We start from the raw sequence: 22,465 nt of genomic DNA on the forward strand, positions 1-22,465 counted from the left end.
GACAAATCAAGAGTGAAATCGATGGATATTGTCTTTGACGCAAAAGGTGTGGTTCACAAGATGTTTGTGCCTACTGGACAAACAGTGAACGGTAAATTTTAGTCAGAAACGATCGAACGTTTGAGGATTAGGGTCCGCTGCGTCCGAAGGGAAATCGCCGATACCTGGATGCTCCATCACGACAATGAGCCCAGTCACACATCGCTAATTGTGAGGGAGGCACTGACCAAACACAGCATGTCAACACTGCCCCAACGCTACAGTCCAGATATTAATCCTACGACTTCTTTTCGTTCCCTCGGATCAAACGGAGCCTGAAAGGACATCGTTTCGGGACGATTGATGCAGTTAAAGCAGCTTCGACGGGGTACCTGAATCTGAGGTTGCCGACTTCCAGAGAGCGTATAAAGACTGGAAAAAGCACTGGCAGCGGTGTGTTAATGCAGGAGGTCATATTTTGAAGATTATTAACTCACTGTACACATATCTTCATAAATTTCTTTTTGTGACTTCAGTCTCGATACTTATTGGACAAACCCTGTATTTTCAATTATATATTTTAATATACAATATTTATAACTTGCAAATATATTTTAAATTTGTTTATTCGTTGCTATTTTTATTTTGAATTGACAAATCTGGATTGAAAATGCCTTTTACTTAATAGAAATATTTGACTTAAAAATTGGGTGTTTTGTTATCGATTTTATGTTACCGAATTAATCGAATAGCAACGAATATCCAGTTTTATTCGCCGATTGTTATTCTGTCGAGCAATCGGGGTCAGTTTCTGGAAAACAAAAAACTACCACAAAATGGGTGTCGCCTTGACGTGGCTTTGTGGCTTAACGTGTGAAAATGTTATCGAAGTTCTAAAGATAATGTTTTTCACAGACTAAGTACACCCGACAGAAATTTCACAAGTATTTTCATGCAGGTTTTATGAAGCGCTGTTTTGTCACTTTCTTAAAAATCACAGAAAGACACAGCACTAAATGTGTTGACTCTATCGCTTTATATAGGTAAAAATAGACAAGCTAAAATTAATATAAAATGTACTGTACTAATAGGAGAAGAAAATCAGTAATACAGTATATCGGTATGTCCTATAAAAAGTTTGACGTTCAGGTGAAATTCTTAATGGAGTTCTCTTCTTGGAGTTCGTTGTCACTCCATGTTGTCTCGAGTTCTGTCTTTTCATCCACGACACAAATGCTTTCGTCTTCCGTGAAGAATCGGAGGAGAGAGAGCCGCCGAAGTCGGGATGCCGTAGTAGTGCTGGTGTCTGCGGTTTTCTTGGCGTAGGCGGTGATCTTCTTTGGTTTTTCTCAACTCGTCTTCTTTGTACCCGGATGTGACACTCTTACCAGATTCGACTACTTTTCACCCAGAGTTGAAACTGTTACCCGGACGTGACTGTCTTATCCTAATGTGAGAATTTACTGGTCTCCCGAATGTGACACATTTCATCACCGGAATCGACATTCGACTGATATTTCCACTGGTTGGATTTGTTTTCCACAAATCCAACCCTTGGATTCTCGTCCCGGAAAGTGAAAAAAACAACTTCAAAGATCAAAAAGCTAAAAAGCTTTTTTTTTTTTTAACTTTTTCCGCCCTGTGGACAATTTTTGGAAGCCCATTATTGATTCGGCCATACCCACAATGGGCGACCGGGTGGTAAGGACAGTGGCGTAGCGTGGGTTTCAGTCGCCCGGGGCAAAGGAAAATTTCACCGCCCCATTATTTAGGTATCTCAATTTAAAAGACTAAAATTCAGTTTCGTAATAGAATAAGTAATGAAAAATTTCATGCTCATTTCAATCGGTCCGAATCGTAGGTGCGACAAAAATATGAAATGAAATGGTTCAAATTTTTGCAAGATATTATTATTTTTTGTGAAATTTTGCCGCCCCCTAAAAGTGCCGCCCGGGGGCGGGCCGCCCCTGCCGTCTCCACTACGCTACGCTACTGGGTGAGGAACGGGGCCTGACATATCTGGACGATAAAGATCAAAAAGGTTTAAATTGGCGACCGAAGGGGTTTCTAGTCTTTACAATTTGCATCAATTAAACAGAATTTCAGACTTCTTATCAATAATTGATTTGTGATAAATTTTTCCGTTTACAAGAATTATATTTAAGACAAAATTTTGAAAATCTAGTGCGATAAGAAACTATCTGTGTACAGATCTCGCTCCTATTTTATTATTTTTAAATTCTCTCTTATATCATTAAATATCTTACTTGTTAGTACCCATTATATTGCATGACACTCTCAATATGGAAAGTGGGTGGTGGTGGATGCGACCCTACTTATGGAGCCAGATGACCCATGTAGACGTTTTCGTAATATTATTCTATGTTCAGAACATCGTTTAAATGCTCACAACAATTTTTCGCTTCGCTCTTCTAGCCAATTAATTTCTTACTTTGTATTCTAAGCTACCGAACACGGTTCTGAATGGACAAAGATTCTCAAGAAGCTTCCAAGAATGTTCCAGTTCAATATCTCCAGATTAGATCATACCATCAATTCGTCAAACTCATCACGGGCGGAATCTACGACGAGAAGAGATCTTTTAATGCATCCTTTTAGTGGCGGTTGAGATAAACGCGTCAGTCTACCGCTCTGGAGACCCGTGTCCCAGATGGGTCAAGTTAGTGCAAGCAACACATTCATATGTTGGATTCATATTTTACCACTCAGTGGCATAGCGTAGTGGAGACGGCAGGGGCGGCCCGTCCCCGGGCGGCACTTTTAGGGGACGGCATAATTTCACAAAAAATAATATCTTGTAAAAATTTGAACCATTTCATTTCATATTTTTGTCGCACCTACGATTCGGACCGATTGAAATAAGCATGGAATTTTTCATTACTTATTCTGTGACGAAACTGAATTTTAGTCTTTTAAATTGAGATACCTAAATAATGGGGCGGCGAAATTTTCCTTTGTCCCGGGCGGCTGACACCCACGCTACGCCACTGTTACCACTCGGCAGTTCCGGTCGAGTCAATAACGGACAACCAAAAATAATTTACTCAATAGACACAAGGAGGGAATAATTTTTAAAAAATAATAAAAACCGAATGCGGGCCTACCGCTTCGTTGCTATTCGGCCTACAATCTTATTTATTCGTTTCAAATTTTATCATTTAGTTATATGATGTGTATTAATTTAATAATTTGCTTATTATTTTCAAAATTATTTTTGAAAATTCTTCTTGAAAGCAAATAAAATTTTCAAATATTTATATATATATATATTTCGTGATGGCGTTCGTACTACATCTGTTTGATGACGTCAAAGAAACCGAACGATGTAAAGGTTGACGAAGATCTAATAGTTTTTCTTATTTCCTAAACCATATTGTTGATCAAATATCACTTTTGAATGATGGAATTAGGAGAAGTTGTCAATCCACATTATGCATTTCCAGTTGTCGGAGTTATATTGTGTGTCTTATTAGTTTTCGCGTTTGGATTCAAATCTCCCGTTCAGCCACCGAGTTTTGATAGTTTGGAGGCAGAAAAGAAACCAATTCCGAAGAAAAGAACGAAGACATCGAAATCTAAGGACTCCAATAAGGTAAAATGATCACCTAATTGAAACCAATAAGTAAATATTAATGATATTTAAACGCTTAAATCGACATTAAATACACATTTTAAAATCATATTCGGTAAATCGGACATAACATCTGATTTTCCGGTTTGTATGGTATAAACAGTTGTGTATGTATATAGGCTTGCAACTTGAAATACCATGGATGGAGATAGATAAAAGTATAATAAAATCTGGCATACATTTTATATTCCTAATTATGTATTCATCTATATGTGTTTGATTTTTATAATATGAAAGTAATAATGTTAATTAATTATGTATTAAATTATATAGCTTTTCAAGACATTCTGGATACATTTTAGCTTCAAATATTTATATAGGAAAAAAGATTGGTCTTTGGTGTAATTTTCATCTTCTGTAAAGAATAATAGTAAATAGTTAATTAAGCGTAATGATAATTTAAAATGTTGGCACATGTTTACTACCGATGTAACTTTAATTTTTAAATTCTTTTGAATAAAATCTTAATAAAATTTGTTCCATATGGAATAATCATTTTATCTTTTCTTATCCTGAAATTTAATTAGGATTATCTGTTACAGAAGTTTAAAATGCTGATATTAAAAATTCATCATTTTTTTTTAAAAATCAGCATTTTAAAGTATCTTATAAATAAATTCTAGTCACTTTACTGATTAGTCAGCAAATAAGTCTTTTTTACAAACATGTTAAATATTTAATAATGAAGATTTTGTATAAATAATATTGAGTCATAATCTAATTTATGTGTAAAAATTTAATCTGGTGACAGATTATTATAAATTTTTAAACTACATGCCATTAAAATTTAATATAAAGCTATATGTATATTTTCGCAGATGACAAACTTCAAGTTTTATGGAGAGTTTATTGTTTATAATATATATTGAATTTTTAAATTGGTTACATAGACGTTTTACAACGTTTCAAATTTTGATATAATGCATATTGTAAATTGACACAAAAATATATTGAAATTCAGAAAAAAATATATTAAAGTGTAAACCTCATTACAACTATAACAATAGTTAAAGGCTAAAGTAATATTTATAATGAATATCTAAAAAACTTTTAAAAGAATGCTATGTTAAAGTACTTTATTGTTTTACTATTTGAGATATAGCAAAGTAAAATACTTTGTTATATCTGAAATGGATATTATTTAATCAGAAATTGAAAATATAAACAAAATAAAATGAATATATGCAAACATTTTTTATGCTTGCTAGTATAAATTATTTCTTCTTTATTTTTAATATATTTTTAGTGTTTCAATATTATTCAATGTACATAATAATTATTCTGTTTAATCTGTCAGATATTAAGCACAGAGATATGAACTGTTAAATACAATTATTAATGTATAACTAAATTATTTTGGAAATTGACAAAAAAATCAATTAAAAATACTGTATGTAGATAATACAGTTCTTGTTTGTAAATATAAAATCATTAATTATAACTTTCATTTTATATTTATTAAATATTTTGTCAAAAAATTTATAATTTTTTTAATTAAATAAATTTTTAAATTGCCATATGCAATGATGATTCACTAGCAATGTGAACATCATTTTTTTAAGGCTTCATTAAAGATAATTTTTGTTATGTATGATGAATCCTTAGTTGCCTGAAAAGTTTTATCATTTTATTGTATTTGCCTTTTGGGTTATATTATCATTTTGATTTTTTAGTTATATTAACAATTTTTGATATTATTAGTTTGATATTACCATTTAACAGCTGAATTTAAAAATGTCTCTGGCTATATCTCTGAAGTTGAAGAGAATTATTGATAAAAAGTTTGATCTAAAAAATGAATCGCTTAATTTGTCAAAAAAGACGATATCAGTTAAGAGTTAACATTTATTTGCTTTTGTCTGTATAGACAAAAGCAAATAAATGCAAGGAAATGGTTATAAGAAAAAATATATTACTCTGGTGTTAGAACTGTTAAGAGGAATTAAATATAAACAATTACAATTACTATCAACTGAAAAAAACATCAATAAAGAAATTGTTTTAAAAGAAATGTATCTAAGGTTTTTTTAGTGTAAGTTACTAGAAACAGTTTTACCATTAATATTTGTTTACTTTAAAGTTCATAAGAAAATTTAAAATAGTTTCCCTGATATTTAATAACAGATGTTAATCAATATGTATAGTTTCTAAAAGGTGCTAACAGCATTTACTTTTGATAAAATGAAATCTTATAATTTTTATAGTCAGAAATAGTTGACTAACAACAAGATGCTGTCCAAGTTTGCATTGTACTGTATTAGCTCATGTTGTACTATGAGTTAGTGTCAGTTCACATAGTACAAAAATATTTTTGATGTAATGGAATCTATGTGAATAAAGAAAGGATTTTTAGAGAGGATTTTTAAAAAATGGATTATAGCAGTGGCATGCCATGAAATTTGATGATAAGGGAAGCTGTGTTTCTGTAAGAAGCCGACTTCCAGGGGCAATCAGTTAATTATGTGTCAGGGTCCATTCATAATCGTTTGTTCAATAAGCGGTACACTTCTTTAAATGTATTTTTAATAGAGTATCTGACATACTTCATAAATAAACAAGTTCAATATAATTACCTTTGTTATTAGATTCAACTGATTCCCTATGTCCTCTAAATGCCAATTCTTACTTTTGAGAAAAAACATATAACATCTATTAATTTAGATATTACATATCTATTAGCTGTAATTATCTTGTTATAATTTTCAATATTTATTTTATATTGTCTACTAATGTTAAATTCTATTCTACTTTAATTTCCAAATTGCTTCAATTTTATGAAAGAATCGATGCGACGTTTACGATTTTCGTGTCTTTTGCCAGCTTTACTAATTTAAATTGTCAAAGCCATTCTTATTCCACACACTAATTTTATTTGAAAATAGTAGGCATGGCAAACAAAACAATTTTTTCATTTCTATGCATCCACAAAGCCATTTTATGTCTTCATAAATTTTATTGTGAAATGTCAAACAAATTTTTTTGTTGAAGTATTTATATTTAATTTAGGCATTGGTCTTTCTCTTTTAATAATGTTTTCTTTTTTGTTATATGGTCNGTTTGGCTTTGCCTACTTTTTAAAATGTTTCTAAAATGACTTAGGCAAATGGCATTACTCTGAGCAGCAATATGGCCAGTGTGAACCTTTTTTGGAATGTTTCTTTTCAATAAAATCAGTCACTTTCTGATAATACCTCAAGATTTCCTTTATCGAGCGAGATCCTTCCACGACGAAGCGAACACGCAGACTGAGACTGATGAACAGAATTGAATAAAAAATGGTGCTGCGAACTAATGTAACGTCATATGGTGAGTTTTTGTTCATATTGTGGAGCAAAAATATGTTTGAATTTCATGTCGTATCCTGAAAATTTCATATGCTGGGGCGTTCATATCCTGAGGTACCACTGTATAGATATTGAATTATTTCTTTAAGTTTTTATCTTAAGAACTAAAGCACAGAAAAGAAAGAAATATCTAAATAATATCTTAAAGCCCAATGAGTATATAATGAAATAACAGTCTACCTCTAGTGACAAATTACTTTATATTAATAATTTAATTAGCCAAATTCTAGCCCGATCTTAGAAGGAAATATCTTTTTATTAGTCCATATGGAATAGTTTAAATTTACTTATACTATAAAATATATATAGGAAATAGTTCAATATAAAATAACTGTTATTCAATTTATTCATCATTGACTATTTCAAATTTCAGACTTTTTATTACAACATTATTATTGTAAGTTTAACTATTGTAAAGTAAATATATGGTATATTATATTTGTAGTAAATGGCAAATGCAATTAAATTTTCCTTAATAATAATTATAATCAATTGTATTTAAAGGTTAAATCACAGCAAAATGGACGTGTAGGAGGTTCTCCTTCAAGCAAGCAAATAGAGTCTAAAGATGTTCAGCAAAATATAAGTAACATTAAAAGTGCTGAAAAGCAAACTCCAAAATCTGAATCAAAGGTAAATAAATTATATATATTCATTTATATTTTCATTAAATGGTAATTTAGGTTATTTTAAACCTAAACATTTACATATTAGAAAGAGAAACTGAAATGTTAAAGGAGTCAAAATATTTAGTTTAAGCACTTTTTGGGATTTTCACTCCAACTTTAGATCGACTACATTCTGATGATATAAAAATATAGAAGAATCTAAAACATCTTCAAACTTCCATCATGTTCAATCACCAGTATTTTTCCTATTGATGTTTTATAAATTTCCTGAACAATTTTATAATTGTCCAGGAAATTTATAGAACATTTTGAAATTATAAAACGTAAGAATAATATTAATTTAAATAATGGTATGTTAGTTAATATGAATTGGAGTAATGTAATAGTTTGAATTGGTCAATTGCAATAGTAAAATGTAGTAAAAGGGGAGCTTTGTAACTATAAGTTATGTCTGTTGTCAGTTTAGAGCAGTGTTTCTCAATGGGGCAATATTGCTCCATGTGGGCGTTTTTTCCATATTGGGGGGCAAATTTATATTTTGAGAGTGAAAAACAATTTTCTGGGTGATATAGTAAACCATGAGAATAATTAGATATTTTATTTGTTATATCGTACAATAATTAAGCAAATAACATTATACTAGTGATTAGTCTATTTAATGCAATACAAATTTGGTGTTAGCCATTGCCCTCGGAAGCGGGGATTCACAGTGAATAATGCTTAATTTTAATTTTAATTATATCAAAATCTAGTAGGTATTCTAAGTAAATAAGTGTTTATTTGATAATTATATACTTTGTAAAAAATTAAACTAATAAACCCAACAAAATTGTTTTTTACGTGAAGGGGGCGATACTACTTAACGGTTTTATTGAAGGGGGCAATGATTTGTTAGAGGTTGAGAAACACTGGTTTAGAGTAAAGAATGATCTAGCATATCTTAAGATGTATAAATAATTTTTTAAACAAGATCAATGTTTATTGGTGACAATGTTTATACCTGTTACAAAAACTTTTATATATGAAAAATTTTACTAATTATGTTAAGTAAAGGTATGTACAAGTTTAGATGTTTGTCTTATTTTATGTAGTTGTTGATTCAATTTATTGTATCATTGTAGCATGTACTGAAGAGGGGCTAATGCCCAAAATGCATACATTAAGACTGGTATTAAAATATTTTGGATAATATTCTTGCCTGCTTAGTCCTTGTCATTTGGAAGATATGTGGCTGTTTACATTGGGAATTGAAAAATATGTTGTTTAGTTTTCTAAATTTTCAAAGTATTTCTGGATTTATTAATATTATAAGCTGATCCATAATTGTGAGATTTATACTTTTTGTTTTTTATTATGTTTTATTTTTTATTCATTAGCCAATACATAATTTGTGTCTAATATTATTTCATATTTTTTATAATTTTATTGTACTTCTCAAATAGTTAAAAGTAATTGTTAGTTTACAGATTGTTTATCTTAAGAATTTTCAAATATAAGTTGTCAGTCAGTTTGATTTCAAAAGTTTATAAACATATACAGTTAAATTCAAATTACAGTATTGGACCAAATTTGTGGCTTTCAGAAATCCAGAATTACCAGAAAACTGACTAGTTTGGAGATTATTTTTAATTTGGCAGGCTGTAATAAAGCTGTAGTTTGCCACATAGCAACTTTTTTGTTTCTGTGATGTATGCATTACATGAGTTTTTGTATTTCTGGCATATGATGTGTTAAATACAATTTCACTGTTTTCATTCTTTGCATTGTTTTTTTACTGAATATTTTAATAAAGAAATAAACACAATATAATTATATTTAAAAAAAATTTATAAAGCTTTATTAAAATAAATTGATGAATATAATTAAATTTTAAAGTATATTAATGCAAATAAAACCTTAAATTACATGATTCTTTTGAAATAAATAAAAATTTTTAAAATATTTTACTAAAAATCTGTATATTTGTTACTGTTGTTATAACATGCAATAATATTCTACACTTGCACATTCATGTTACATTATTATTATGAGATTCAGCATATGTGTACTTATTTTTATGTTGATGGTATTTTTACAATAATCAGTACATATATTGAAAATTTCTATTCTGTAGCAATGTATATTAAAAGTTTCTATCTTTTTGTCATTGTGACCCAATATATTAATTTCACAACCCATCAATGAGTTGAAACCTGCAGTTTGAAAAACACTGTACTAGAACATATGAAAAATTATGCATATGTTCTAGATGCAAAGTTAAATTAAAAGAATATATTGTTTATTGTACAAGGGGGGGTCAGCTGGTAAAATGCACCTCAACTTAAAAGATCCATTAGGCACCCCACAACAGATTATTTCTTAAGTCTAATTTCTTTAAAAGACAGCAGACCTCTGAAGGAAAGCTGAGGAACATCAGCAGGATTCAAAAAAGGAGATCCCAGATGAACAAATATGCTCAAGCAATGATCTGTACACTCACAAATGAGATGCAGAGGATTCTCCTCAACAAATCTGCAAAAGTAGAAAAAAGCTGAGGAGCAGTGTTTTAGTCAGCACAATGTTTATAAAAGTGACCAAAATTAGTCACAACACCAACCAAAAAGCAAATGTGATTTCTGTCAAATGACAAGAAGTCTTTAGTTTTCCCAGAGAGCAACTAGGCAGAAATGTCTTGCTCTATTTTAAACCAGTAGCTGATCTCTAATGCTTAGAATGATTGAAAGTAGTTTATTCTTTGACAGTTTTAAATAAAGTATTGTAGGAAATACCAAGAGTTGGTTCAAATCCCACAAGGGAATGTGAAACTTCCTGTTTGATCAATAAATCAGCAATATCTTTGACCTGGCACCCACAAGAGAAAGACTGTTAAGGGTAGCCAGCTCATTAAGGTACAAACAAGTGCTGAAGTAACCTGACAGGAATCAAGTGTCTTTAATGCAGTCTGACTATTAGAAAAATGTAGATAGTGTTGTTAAAAAACTTTTGATGCAAAATAGTGCACCAAATAATAGATAGAAATTCTGCTTGAAACAATGAGGAGTCTAATGAGTGGGACAAAAAAAGTTCCTACCAGATTATCTCCCACAAATGTTTGCAAAATGTTATCAGTTTTGGACAATCTATTGGGTTGTTCAGAAAGTAATTTCATTTTTTTTCCGTGGAAAAAACACAATATTTTTACAGTAGTACCTCAGGATACGAACACTCCATCATATAAAATTTTCAGGATACAACATGAAATTTGAACATAATTTTGCTTCATGGTATGAACAAAAACTCACCATAAGATGAGCCATTTTTTATTCACTTCTGTTCATTGGTCCATGTGTTTGCTTCATCGTGGAAGGATCTCGCTTGATAAAGGAAGTCTTGAGGTATTATCAGTGGATTCTAAGTTCTGTATTCGAAGAGTGAAGATGTGTTTGTGAGGTGCTCATGACAGTGTATTTGACTGAGTGTAGTGAGGTAAGCCTAGTTTTAGACCTAGCAAGCTGCATGCAGTGTATTTGTATAGAGGGTTAGGCTTAATTTAGGGTTAGAGGTTGCATTAGGCTTAGGATCTCTAAGCCTAACTTTTTTGCTAAAATTATTTAGCTTAGCATTGGAGTTTTGTGTCGACCATCTTAGCTTCCTTGGCAAGCAGGAAGGCAGCAGCAGCAGCAGCCATATTGGGAATTGTGTTTTGTGTTTGTCTGTCAGCTTGTTTTGTAAATACCTGTCACCTTACATGTAGTGTTGTGTCTGTGTTCCATTGTCTGCCTTTGGTTAGTTGGGGCAACCCGCTAATCAGCAGACCATTGTTCTGTCCAGCTAGATTGACACTATTGACAAACTAGCCAGACTGTCATCAGCAGTCCAGTGTTGCCACTGGCCAAGCTAACTTTGCCACCCTCAACATAGTCTTCACCATCATAGGAAGCTTTACACAATACCAACAGTGTTCTTCAGAATCGTTCGACTCTGTTTCTCAATATCACATCTGCAGCTTATGGATACTTTCTTGGATATTCTCCTTCATATTACTGGACAGGAATCTCTGGATAAGTCCCCTGTACTTTAATTTCATGACACATCATTGAATTGGTCACCCTTGGTTGCTAGATTAGTGCGTCAGCCACCTTTGCATTTCAGTGTGCAATTAGCTCTTTTGACCAGTGCGTCAATCCAGTTTAATAGTTCTTATTTCCTTCAGCCCAGTTTGGATCTCCGTGGGGGAGTATGGGATCTAATATTATTGATAACTTTTTAGTGGAGGCCTACACTGTAATTGACGAAGTAAAGGGGTACTTTGCAGATAATCCTAATGCTAAACTTGGAACAAACCAGCATGTTAGGTACGTTACAGATAGATTAATAAGATTATTAACTTAATGGAATGGGCCCTTAAAAATAATAGACTTTCCAATAGAGTGGAACAGAAATTTAATGCTTTAATCTCAAAAGAGGAATTACTAGAGACAACTTCAACACAAAATGAGAAAACCTTGGAAGCCATTTTAGGAATCAAAGAGGCTGTAACTAACTTAGGCAAGTCTGTTCCTCCTGCTCCCGTGTCGAAAAGTGGATCTAATCCCTAGCTACAGAAATGTGTTAAAAACAGGCATTGGTTCTAAGCACCCCCTTCTATTCCTCCTTCATCCATCCACACTGTCTTGGTATATAGTGACAAGCCTGAGAAAACATCAGAAGAAACCAGAGAGTTGCTAACAAAAAGTGTAATGCTGCAGGAACTGGGTGTAGGCATTAAGTGCATAAAGAAAATAAAGGCTGGAGGGGTGGCAGTTGATATCCCCTGTTTGGAGGATGCACAGTATTTCGAAGAAGTTGTCAGCAAAGTGCCTGGTCTGAACTCTAAAGTTGCAAATAATAGAAAGCCTCTCATAAAAATTGCATCAATTCCAAAGTGTATAACTAAGGAAAACTTATTAGATTCAGGGATATATTCTGGTTGTAGATGAAATCTACAACCAGAATATATCCCTAGTGTATGCCTATACTCAAGAGGAATTTTTTCAGAAAGCAACCATAAGGTTTGCTGCATGACAGAGAGACGCTGACTGTCTGTCATCAGTCTTGGAGCTTGCTCCTGATCTAAGGCGCATCATGCTAAGTCTAATTTTTCATCTTATTAACATATGTAACTGACATATGTAATTGTATGCAATTATTTGTATTTGAATTTAGTAAGTGAATTGTATTTTCATTTGTTTATTAATTATCTTATCATATTATTATATGTAACTGACGTATGTAAATATCTTGTAACTAATTCTATTTTATACTATCTTATATATTATCATTTAATAACTGAACATGTACTTAATTGTAATTTTGTCTTGTACATTACTGGGTTATACCTTTGTGGCACCCAGATATGCTGTATGCAGCATGTTGAATAAAATATATGTTTGTCTGTCTGTCTATGAGGTATTATCATAAAGTGACTAATTTTATTGAAAAGAAACATCCCAAAAATGTTTACACTGGCCATATTGCTGCTCAGTTTAATGACATTTGCCTAAGTCATTTTAGAAACATTTTAAAAAGTAGGCAAAGGCAAACCTGCCAAAGGTTTGCCTTTGCCTACTTTTTGCCTACTTGCCGCCTACTTCCACGAGCTACTTTTTGCCTACTTGCCGCTACTTCCACGAGCACTTTCACTGCTTTGCCTAAAGGCAAAGCAGTGAAAGTGCTCGTGGAAGTGAAGGAAAGAAAGCAAAAAGCAGTGAATAAAAAATTTTAAAAAATATATAAAACAGAAAAGATAAAAAAAATTAGTGTTAAGTTATTTTTAAGTTATTGTTACATTATGTTATGTAAGTTAAGTTTTAGTATTATTTCCCTTCTCCACTTCCGCCACCAGTTTACACCTCCAGTGTAGTCTATCCTCAAAGGTAAAGTGCAAATAAAACTACATTTTTTTACCAATTATTATTCTATTATTGTTATTTATACATTTACAACTACAAAATGCATTTTTCAGTGTTTCCTTACTAAAGTTATTTTTTTTCAATGTACTACTTAGCTTTAATTTGAGTTTGTTTATCATGTTGGAACGGATTATTTGGTTTTACATGTAATCATATGAGGAAAAATGATTCACCTTACGACATTTTCATGATACAATCTCAGTTTTGGAACGGATTAATTTCATATCCTGAGGTACTACTGTATAATAAATAAATATTTTATTGAATTATATATTGACCATTTTGGTCAAATACCTGTTGTCATTGTTTCTGGTAGTAGCATGATTTCACATTCATAAAAGTTTTGATCGTTGCTTACAAAAAAACTGATCCAAGTGATATTTGACATTGTCATTTCAAGTAAATGTCTTACAGTTAAAAAAGTTTGTCTAGACCGGAACAAGTAATAATCTGAGTGTGCTCGATCTGGCGAATATGGTTGGTGTGATAGCATGTCCCATCTAAGTTATAACAGTTTCTGACGAGTTACCAAACTTGTGTGAAATTTGACATTATCGTGGTAAAACACTACACCTGTTTTGTTGATCAATTCTGGCCGCCTGTTTTGTTGATCAATTCTGGCCGCCTTTTCTGTTTGATGATATTACTCAATTTGTTTACTTGATGGCAGTACACTTTTGAATCAATTGTTAAATTGTCTGGTAAAAGCTCCAAAAAAAAAATTTCCTTAAAATCCCATCAAAGAGAGCATCTCTCTTTAAGAACATGTGGAACCCATATATAGAGCTTTGAAACAAAACCAATTTATTTCAAGTAATCATAAAGAGCTCAATTTGACAAATTTAATCTCTTAGTGATTTCACGTGTTGTTATTTGGCAGTTTGCTTCAATCAGTACCTTTATTTTGTTTTCATTGGCTTCAACTGGCGATCCAGAATGTGGTGCATTTTCAATATTGAAATTGCCAGAATGAAATTTTGTAAACCAGTTTTGGCACTGTCGTCTGTCAATACATCTTCTCCATACATGTCACACAATTTTTTTTCTCGCTTGAACAGCATTCTTACTTTTTCGGTAATAAAAGAGCAAAATATGCCAAAAATGCTTCTTTCGATCTTCCATATTTGATGGGACACAAAAAATAAACAATTGCACAAAATCTAACAAAATTTTGTTAGATATTATGTTAGATAGAATTTTGTTAATAAACAAGCCTTAAAATGCTAGCTGTCTAAATATATAATGATAATACAATTTAGAATGAAAATGGCGGGAAAAATATGACTAATCCGTCTAGTGGTAAAAAAAAAAAAAAAAATTACTTTCCGAACAACCCAAAATAAACCAGACAAAATTCTGTGAATGAAATGTCACCCTAACTATATGCCAATCAAGATGAGTGGGAAAGCAGACCAGATAATACCTGTCAAACATTAACTATTTTGTTGGAATGCATGAAAAAGATGTCTTTCTTTATTATGTATTTCAGTAGAACTAAATGCTCAGCAGTACTTGGTCTAAAAATAAGTTGATTCCTATAAAGGATTTTCCTTGTCTCTGGCAGATGCAGAGGAAGAACACCAAATAGCATCTCGAGAGGGATCTTATACAAAATAATACCTCTCTCATTAAGAGGAAGGCATGTAGTATGCTGAAAACTGCAGCTTAATCTGATAATCCTTGCAGAGCATCATAAGACAGCATAAGTGATTTTGGGCCAAACACCATAGTAAAAATCCAAAACAGGATGTGTGGTTAGATCTTAAGTGTTGGCAAGAGTACCTCTATATGACCAGCAGATATTCCTGGCCTTATGTAGCACTATCTGAAGGTGTAAAATCCATAACATGCAAGAGCCAGATAATGCCCCAAGGCACTTGACCAAAGAAGAAAACTGCATCCTTTTACCACAGAGGAAGGAGTTCAGAAAAACCTCTTTAGAGCTCTCCTGAAATTAATGGGACCAATAACAGTTTTGTCAGGACTGATGCAAGAGCTATTATGCCTACACACAAATCAGGCCTCTGAAGGAGTTTTGACAGAGTATCAGGAAATTTTCCCATGGATATCTGAGCAATATTGTTAGCAAAAAAGCAAATATAAAATTTTAAAATTATAATTACCTTAAATGAACAACAAAAATAAAATCATTTTAAATTGCTGCCTGATATTTGCTGTCTTTGTATATGTTACTGCTAAAGCTCGGAAACTCGTTAATCTGCAGATTACCTAGCTAATCTGCAGATTAACTAGCGTGATCTGTTAAAGTTGCTAAAATTGTTTTATTTCTCAAATTACCTAGGTAATGTGCAGATTATCTAGGTAATCTGCAAATTACCTACTAGCCACTCAGTAAAGTGAAAATAAAATCTTTGCTGAAACAACAGCAACGTTTCTGTACGCTTAAATTAACATAATGTTCTTTATTTAATTTTCGATATCTAAAGAATCAAGTTAATACAATCAAACAATCGACAAATTAGTTGATAGAATCAATCATCAACCAATTAAAAAACATACAAAAAATCAAACGATTTAAAATATTAATACAATTAGGGAAATTATTATATAGATAACCACCTATGGAATTTCGGGACTTTGAGTATCTATCTGAACTGAGGGGACCGAGACGACTTCAACGATACCCTACTTTTGGACCGGAGACGAAAAATAATAAAGTTATCATACTTTTTCTGGTGATCGCATGATATAATTGTGCAGTTAATGTTACCTATGGTGAGTAAAATGGCGGCTCGTCTCTGATTCCAGCAAACAGAAGAAAGGAAACAGTGGGGACGCACGTTCTGTCCTAACCTAACCTATTTTAATAAATTACCATAATTATTACCAACCAAATTATTAGAATAGGTTAGGTTAGGTTTGAACGTGCGTCCCCACTGTTTCCTTTCTTCTCTTTGCTGGAATCAGAGACGAGCCGCCATTTTACCCACCATAGGTAACATTATCCAATTGTGCAGTCTAAAGATTGGTGACACTTTGAATTTCATAGCAATTGGTTTCTGCGACAAGCACACCTATTTGTGGTACATTTATTTGTGGCAAAGATCTTATTTTCACTTTACCGAGTGCCTAGTAGGTAATGTGCGGATTACCTAGATACTCTGCACATTATCTAGGTAATTTGAGAAATGGAACAATTTTCACAACTTTAACGGATCACGCTATTTAATCTGCAGATTAGCTAGGTAATCTGCAGATTAACGAGTTTTGAGCTTTAGCGGTAACATATATAATAATCTGGTTTTAAGGCAAAAGTCAAGAGAAGCATGCTGTAGTTGCTTTACTTGGTACAATATTAATACTATTGTATTTTTGCTTCTAAACATTGTCTAATATTTTGTTTTTTTTTTTTGCTGAATATAAAGAATGATTCATCCAGTTTTAGTATAATTGCAATATCTTTATCCATACTACCAAACTCCTAATCATACATATGCTGTATCTGATCCCTATTAGCAAAATTTTCATCACTAAGATACTAATTCAATTTAGTTTTTTGTAAAATGTTTTCTTTGTTCTGATAGTCACAAGAATTGTATTTCACATATTTGTTTTTTTCCCTTCCTGCTGGTTGTTAACATTTGATTCTCTAGTTTTTCTTCTATTTTAATGTAGCCTTCACTTCATTTTTCATATGTTGTCATTTATATTTCATATAAACAACATATACTATTAAATATCTTCCTGTATGCCAGAAATTAATGCATCTAAATTCAGAACTAGCATAGATGGAATAAAGGCTAATATATCTAAACAGAAATTTTGTCTTTGATTTCATTGTTATTCAATAGTACAGGATGTCTGAAAAGTTACTTTGCAGTGAGAAATTTGTAATGACATTAAAGTTATATGTATGGCATTGTATATGAGACTTGTAAGTTGTATGTCCCATGTTTCTACTTTGTGGTAGATAGCATTATTGCTTTCTCACAGATGCTCTGACTTTTGGACTAAATTTTTGGAAGACTTCTTTGCTGATTGTATAATCTCGCATGGAATCTGGCCTGCTAGGTCTCTGAACTTCATTCCCAGATTTTGTGGTGTCTGGGGGACATTTCCAGTATTTGCTGTATGAAAAACTACAATATTGTTTGTAAAACCTGAATAAAAAAGAAAAGGTTCTAAATTTTTTTAGGACTTTTTATCTATAAAATTGAGACCTGTTGTATTTTGAATGTTAAGAAAATTTGTAATTAATTTACATTTTTATATCAATTAATAATTTTTTATTTTTGACTATAGCTTTGAAAATTTATGAAACTGCAAAGTTAAAAATAATGGTTTAATTAAATTTATAATTCATTATTTTCAAATAACAATTTTATCATTATTATATTTGTAATTTTATGAAGTATGTTTAGAATTTGTTGTATGAAAAAGAAAATATTTAAAAAGAAAATTTATTAACTTAAAATTTCTCTTTAGAATAAGAAAACTCGTGTGTCATCTAATACACACAGACAAAAATTGGATAGTGAAATAAATAAAATATTTCCTGAAGACAATGCTGAAGGTAAGAATTTTAAATTAGATATTAAGATATAAAATTATTGAAAAACATTACAATAATTTGTAAATTTTCAGTTCATATGAATAGTTTTTCAGAATATAATCCAATATGCAAATTAAGTCATTTTTTTGTAAGTTTTGCACCATGTGAAATATTTAAACAGCTATTCTTCAGTTAAGTACAGTAATACCTCAACTTATGCTACCCTGAATTACGCAAACCTGGAGTTACGCGATTTTCAAATCTCGTCGATTCGTCTTTTGTTTGAGTGCCAAGCAACTCTTGATTACTCACTCCCCCACACTATTGTTCAGATTACATGTTCGGACGTGTCGTGCGGAATTGACGCATAGCTACAATTTATTTTGTGCTATTTATTTCTGTGTTTGTTATATCTACGGAGACTTGACAGACTCTATGTGGTGATTTCTTGTAACTGTGAATGTATCAAAAGACGAGATAAGATTAACGAGAACATTTATTAGCTTATATACAACTGACTTAGATTTTACACAAACTGCAAAATTATACCCTGACTTATGTGAATTCGACTTACGCGGTTATCACTCAGTCCCACCTATCACATAAATTCGGGGTATTACTGTACTTCATTGATTAATGGAAGTAAAATGACCATTTTTAGCATGGGTTAAATAATAGACTTTTTTACATCCAAAAGCACAATTTCTTCACAATGACAACAGTCATGCAATATTTTTTGAAAAATTATTTAAGAAATTTACCAATTTTTGCAAAAAGATAACATTTTGAGAGCTTTTCACTGATCTTATTAATAAACACCATATATATATATAAATAACCAATATTTAGCAAGAAAAATTACAAGAAAGCAAATGTTTTCACCCATGTTGAACAGGCAGCATCAGGCTAACTGATCTTAGCAGTTCAAATGCAGCTGTTAAAACAAACAGCAGGATTTGAACTGAAAACATTTTGTTTCTTGATTCATTAACATGTATTGATGCTGATTGGTTGTTAATTTTTATTGACATAAGTTTTAAGACTATGCTACATCAAATTATTGTTTATGTAATGATGCAATTATTTTATTGTATTGTATGAGGATTCCCTTATTGTATTATTTTATTTTATGTAGTATTTATTTTTTAATATAATAAGTAGAAATAAGCAATTATAATGTCCTGTAATAGAAAACATTTAATAAATTTATTAAAAGATAATAACAGTGAAAAGAAAAAATAAATTTTGAAATGTATAAAGTGAACTAATAATTGGCATTTTTGCCTAAAATGACATAAAAGTTAATGTCATTATGTTTAAAATTTTGTATATGCGCACTTGACTATATTTTTTGTATATTCTTAATGTATACTTTATTTTCAAGTACAGTTATACACCATGTAATCAAAAAGAAACTAGATTTGGTCTATAAAGATTTTAATATTTAACTAATTTAAATGTGGTACAAGCCCCTTCAAAGCAGTTTCCCTAAATTTATACAGCAATCCTATAGCTTCTGCCAAGCTCAAATGCTCCTTGAAAGTCGTTATTTTAAAAATTCTGAAGCATCTATTCCAATTCAAACTGGATCTCCTTGAAACACTATTTCTTGAACTTCAGTTTCATTTTAGAGAACAAAAAGAAGTCACAATGGGCTAAATATGATGAATAAGGAGGTTGAGGAAGACTTGGTGTTGCTTTTTGTAAAAAATCTGCTTGAAGGCTGTGTGCAAAAAAGTAATGTCATGTAGTAACTCCCGTAGCATGTGTGCGCTGCAGGGTTGGTCAAAAAGAAAAATCACAGATGAATGATTAGTTGCATAAAGGCGTGTGATGAAATAACAAAAGTTTATTTATGACACTAAACACACTTAATACAGTATATACGTATACAACACAAATTCTGGTCTCGTTACAAGTTTCATTTTCATTCACACTTTCTCCTATCCTTCCTCCACTGCGCAAGGCTCCTTCGATACCTGACAAGAATACAAAATACAGTAGAGTGTTGGTTATCCAAATCAATTGGGGACTGGGGTTGTTCGGAAAATCGATATTTCGGATAACAGATTATGTACGAAAAAATATATTAACCTATCCCATGTTGAAAATTTTCTTCGTTGCATGTCGCTTCGCGTTGAATTTTCGTTGATGTTAAGCCTAACGAAGACTATTGTATCGTTAAAAATTATTTTTTTATTTTCTACGAACAAAATAAATATATTGAAAAATATAAAAACAATAAAAAATTATACTTCAGAAGTTAATTTAGTATCAAAAACATAAAATATTTGAGTAGCCGAAGACATAGCCAAAGATTACAGCGCCACAGCACTGGCGAAAATTTAAATTTGTCGACTGGAATTCCTTCGGATAACCGACGTTTCGGATAATTGGCTTTTGGATAATTGACGCTCTACTGTAATGATACAAAGAAACAAAAGCAAATATACCTGACAAGAATACAAAGTAATAGTGCGAAGAAACAAAAGCAAATTGAAAAATAAAAAAAATATACAAACAAAAAAAATTAGGTTTTCATGACCCTCCAATTAGTCATTCATTCCTTTTTGTTGTTCCTTTCTTCCTTTGTTCATATTCCACTTGGATGAAGATGGATTCTTAAACGGCGGCATTCTTTCCCATTTTCTAGTATGGTTGTCCTTCCTGATCTTTACTTCCTTTCATGTTGAATGTCGTTCGCACTCAGTTGTTTTATGATGACCTCTTGCCTCAATGTGCTCTTGCTATGTCATGTCATCCACAAAAAAACTAAAAAAGTGCCTTTCACATAGATGCACATTGTATTTTTATCCCCTGCCAGAAGAAACTATGCTGTCCCAGGTGACCAACCCTGTGGCCAATCCCCATACCTTATACCCCATCAGCTGAGAACCAGTGGTATGGAAGAAGGAAATGGAGAGGGACATGTATAATAAAGGGAGATGATACAACAGAAACAAAATAATAAACATAAAAATAATTAATGACAAAAATAAAATAGCCTCAAAGCGCTACAGTCATGATACAGTTAGGTTCAGTTGTGCTACAGTTCAGTGCTGCAATTGATTCAAAATGTTCAGGTAAAAGTTTGAATTCACTGACCAGGGGAAACCAATTTTCAGTACACAATTCCTTTGATTGAAAAAAATGATTAATATGCTCTTGCATTGTCTTCTTATGTCTTGAAGATTGTGATCCCACCCATGACTTAGTTGCCTTAGTCCTCCCAAAGCATTTCAAGGATTTCTGTGATAGATTTTTCAAGTTTAATGCAAAATTTAACATTTACTCTTTGCTCAGTTTTCAAGCTCATTTTTGAATTGTAGTATGACACTAACATAATTTAACATAATTATAATTAAGTTAAATTTATCAGTATATTCACTGTTTCTCTTAGTTGTTTCAGTTAGGTTATTCTGCTTCTTATAGGACTTGCTACTTAGTTTCTGTATTATTTTAGTATTAGTTTGAAGCCTTTACTTTAGTTTTAAGCATTAAATTATACTCTGTCTATCTTTTATGTAGCTGCACTACTTATTGATATATGCTATAATTCAGGTATTCTTTTAGACCCATGGCTTTGCAGCCTAAAAACTGCATGTCAACATTAATCATAGAGGGAATAGTAGCTTTACATACACCATTCAGAGTGATCCTTTCTATCTCCTCACTCTACTCCTTCCCTTCCCCTCTTTCCTTTCCTTCTTCTAGCGGCTAAACACTTTGTGTATGGCCATTGTCTTTTGTTAAAATAAAAAAATAAGATACTATACATGATTTTGTAAAATTATGTTTTTAAGTGTTTCAGTTTGAAAAATTCAATTCCGCTTGGCAGCTATCCTTGGTGGAAAAAAAGACTATTTCATCCTATCACCAGATAAAGGAAATAGTTTGGTTTCTTTGATCACACTTCATATAATTTATGAAAATATTTTGAAATGGCTTCTATTTAGATGCTTACTATTATAGTACATTACAGACAGTTTTTCAAGATTTATAACTAACTTTTTATATGATATAATAACTATTCAAACATAATACTAAAGAGAAGTTAAGTATTGACTATCAAACACTTTTATCAATTTTAAACTTAAGTACTTCAGGGTTAATTACATTGAATATTTTGAATAAGATAGTCCTGAAGAAATTAAGTTTATTGTTAATAATTTTTTTTAATATTTTAGAATGTACTTTTGACAATGGATTGGAAATTGATCTGAAAATGTAAAATTAAGAAAATTTTTGCAAAGAGCGAGTTTTCTAAAGTTTTTGTTCTGAGAAAAGCAGTTTGAATTGGATTCAAATTTGAATAAAAAATCATTTTAATTACAATGGAACTGATCTAAACGGTATAATTCTTATTTAGAATTTAATTCACAAATTATGTTTTGTGTTATCAATATTTTGGGTTCTTG

General features: G+C 31.4%; 1 protein-coding gene across 1 annotated transcript in view; it reads left to right on the plus strand.

Moving 5' to 3' along the window:
* The first annotated feature begins 3,292 nt into the window (after positions 1-3,292).
* The window catches only part of LOC111640695 (ABC transporter F family member 4-like), a 38,600-nt gene continuing 19,427 nt past the window's right edge, over positions 3,293-22,465 (plus strand). Inside the window, exons 1-3 of the mRNA XM_023386731.1 lie at positions 3,293-3,592; positions 7,480-7,608; positions 17,981-18,068. Coding sequence (XP_023242499.1) covers positions 3,398-3,592; positions 7,480-7,608; positions 17,981-18,068 — 412 coding nt within the window. The 5' untranslated portion in view covers positions 3,293-3,397. The remainder of the gene's footprint in view (positions 3,593-7,479; positions 7,609-17,980; positions 18,069-22,465) is intronic.

The sequence above is a fragment of the Centruroides sculpturatus genome, unplaced genomic scaffold (assembly GCF_000671375.1).
Source record: "Centruroides sculpturatus isolate CEXI.00-Female unplaced genomic scaffold, Cexi_2.0 scaffold1013, whole genome shotgun sequence".
NCBI lineage: Eukaryota > Metazoa > Arthropoda > Arachnida > Scorpiones > Buthidae > Centruroides > Centruroides sculpturatus.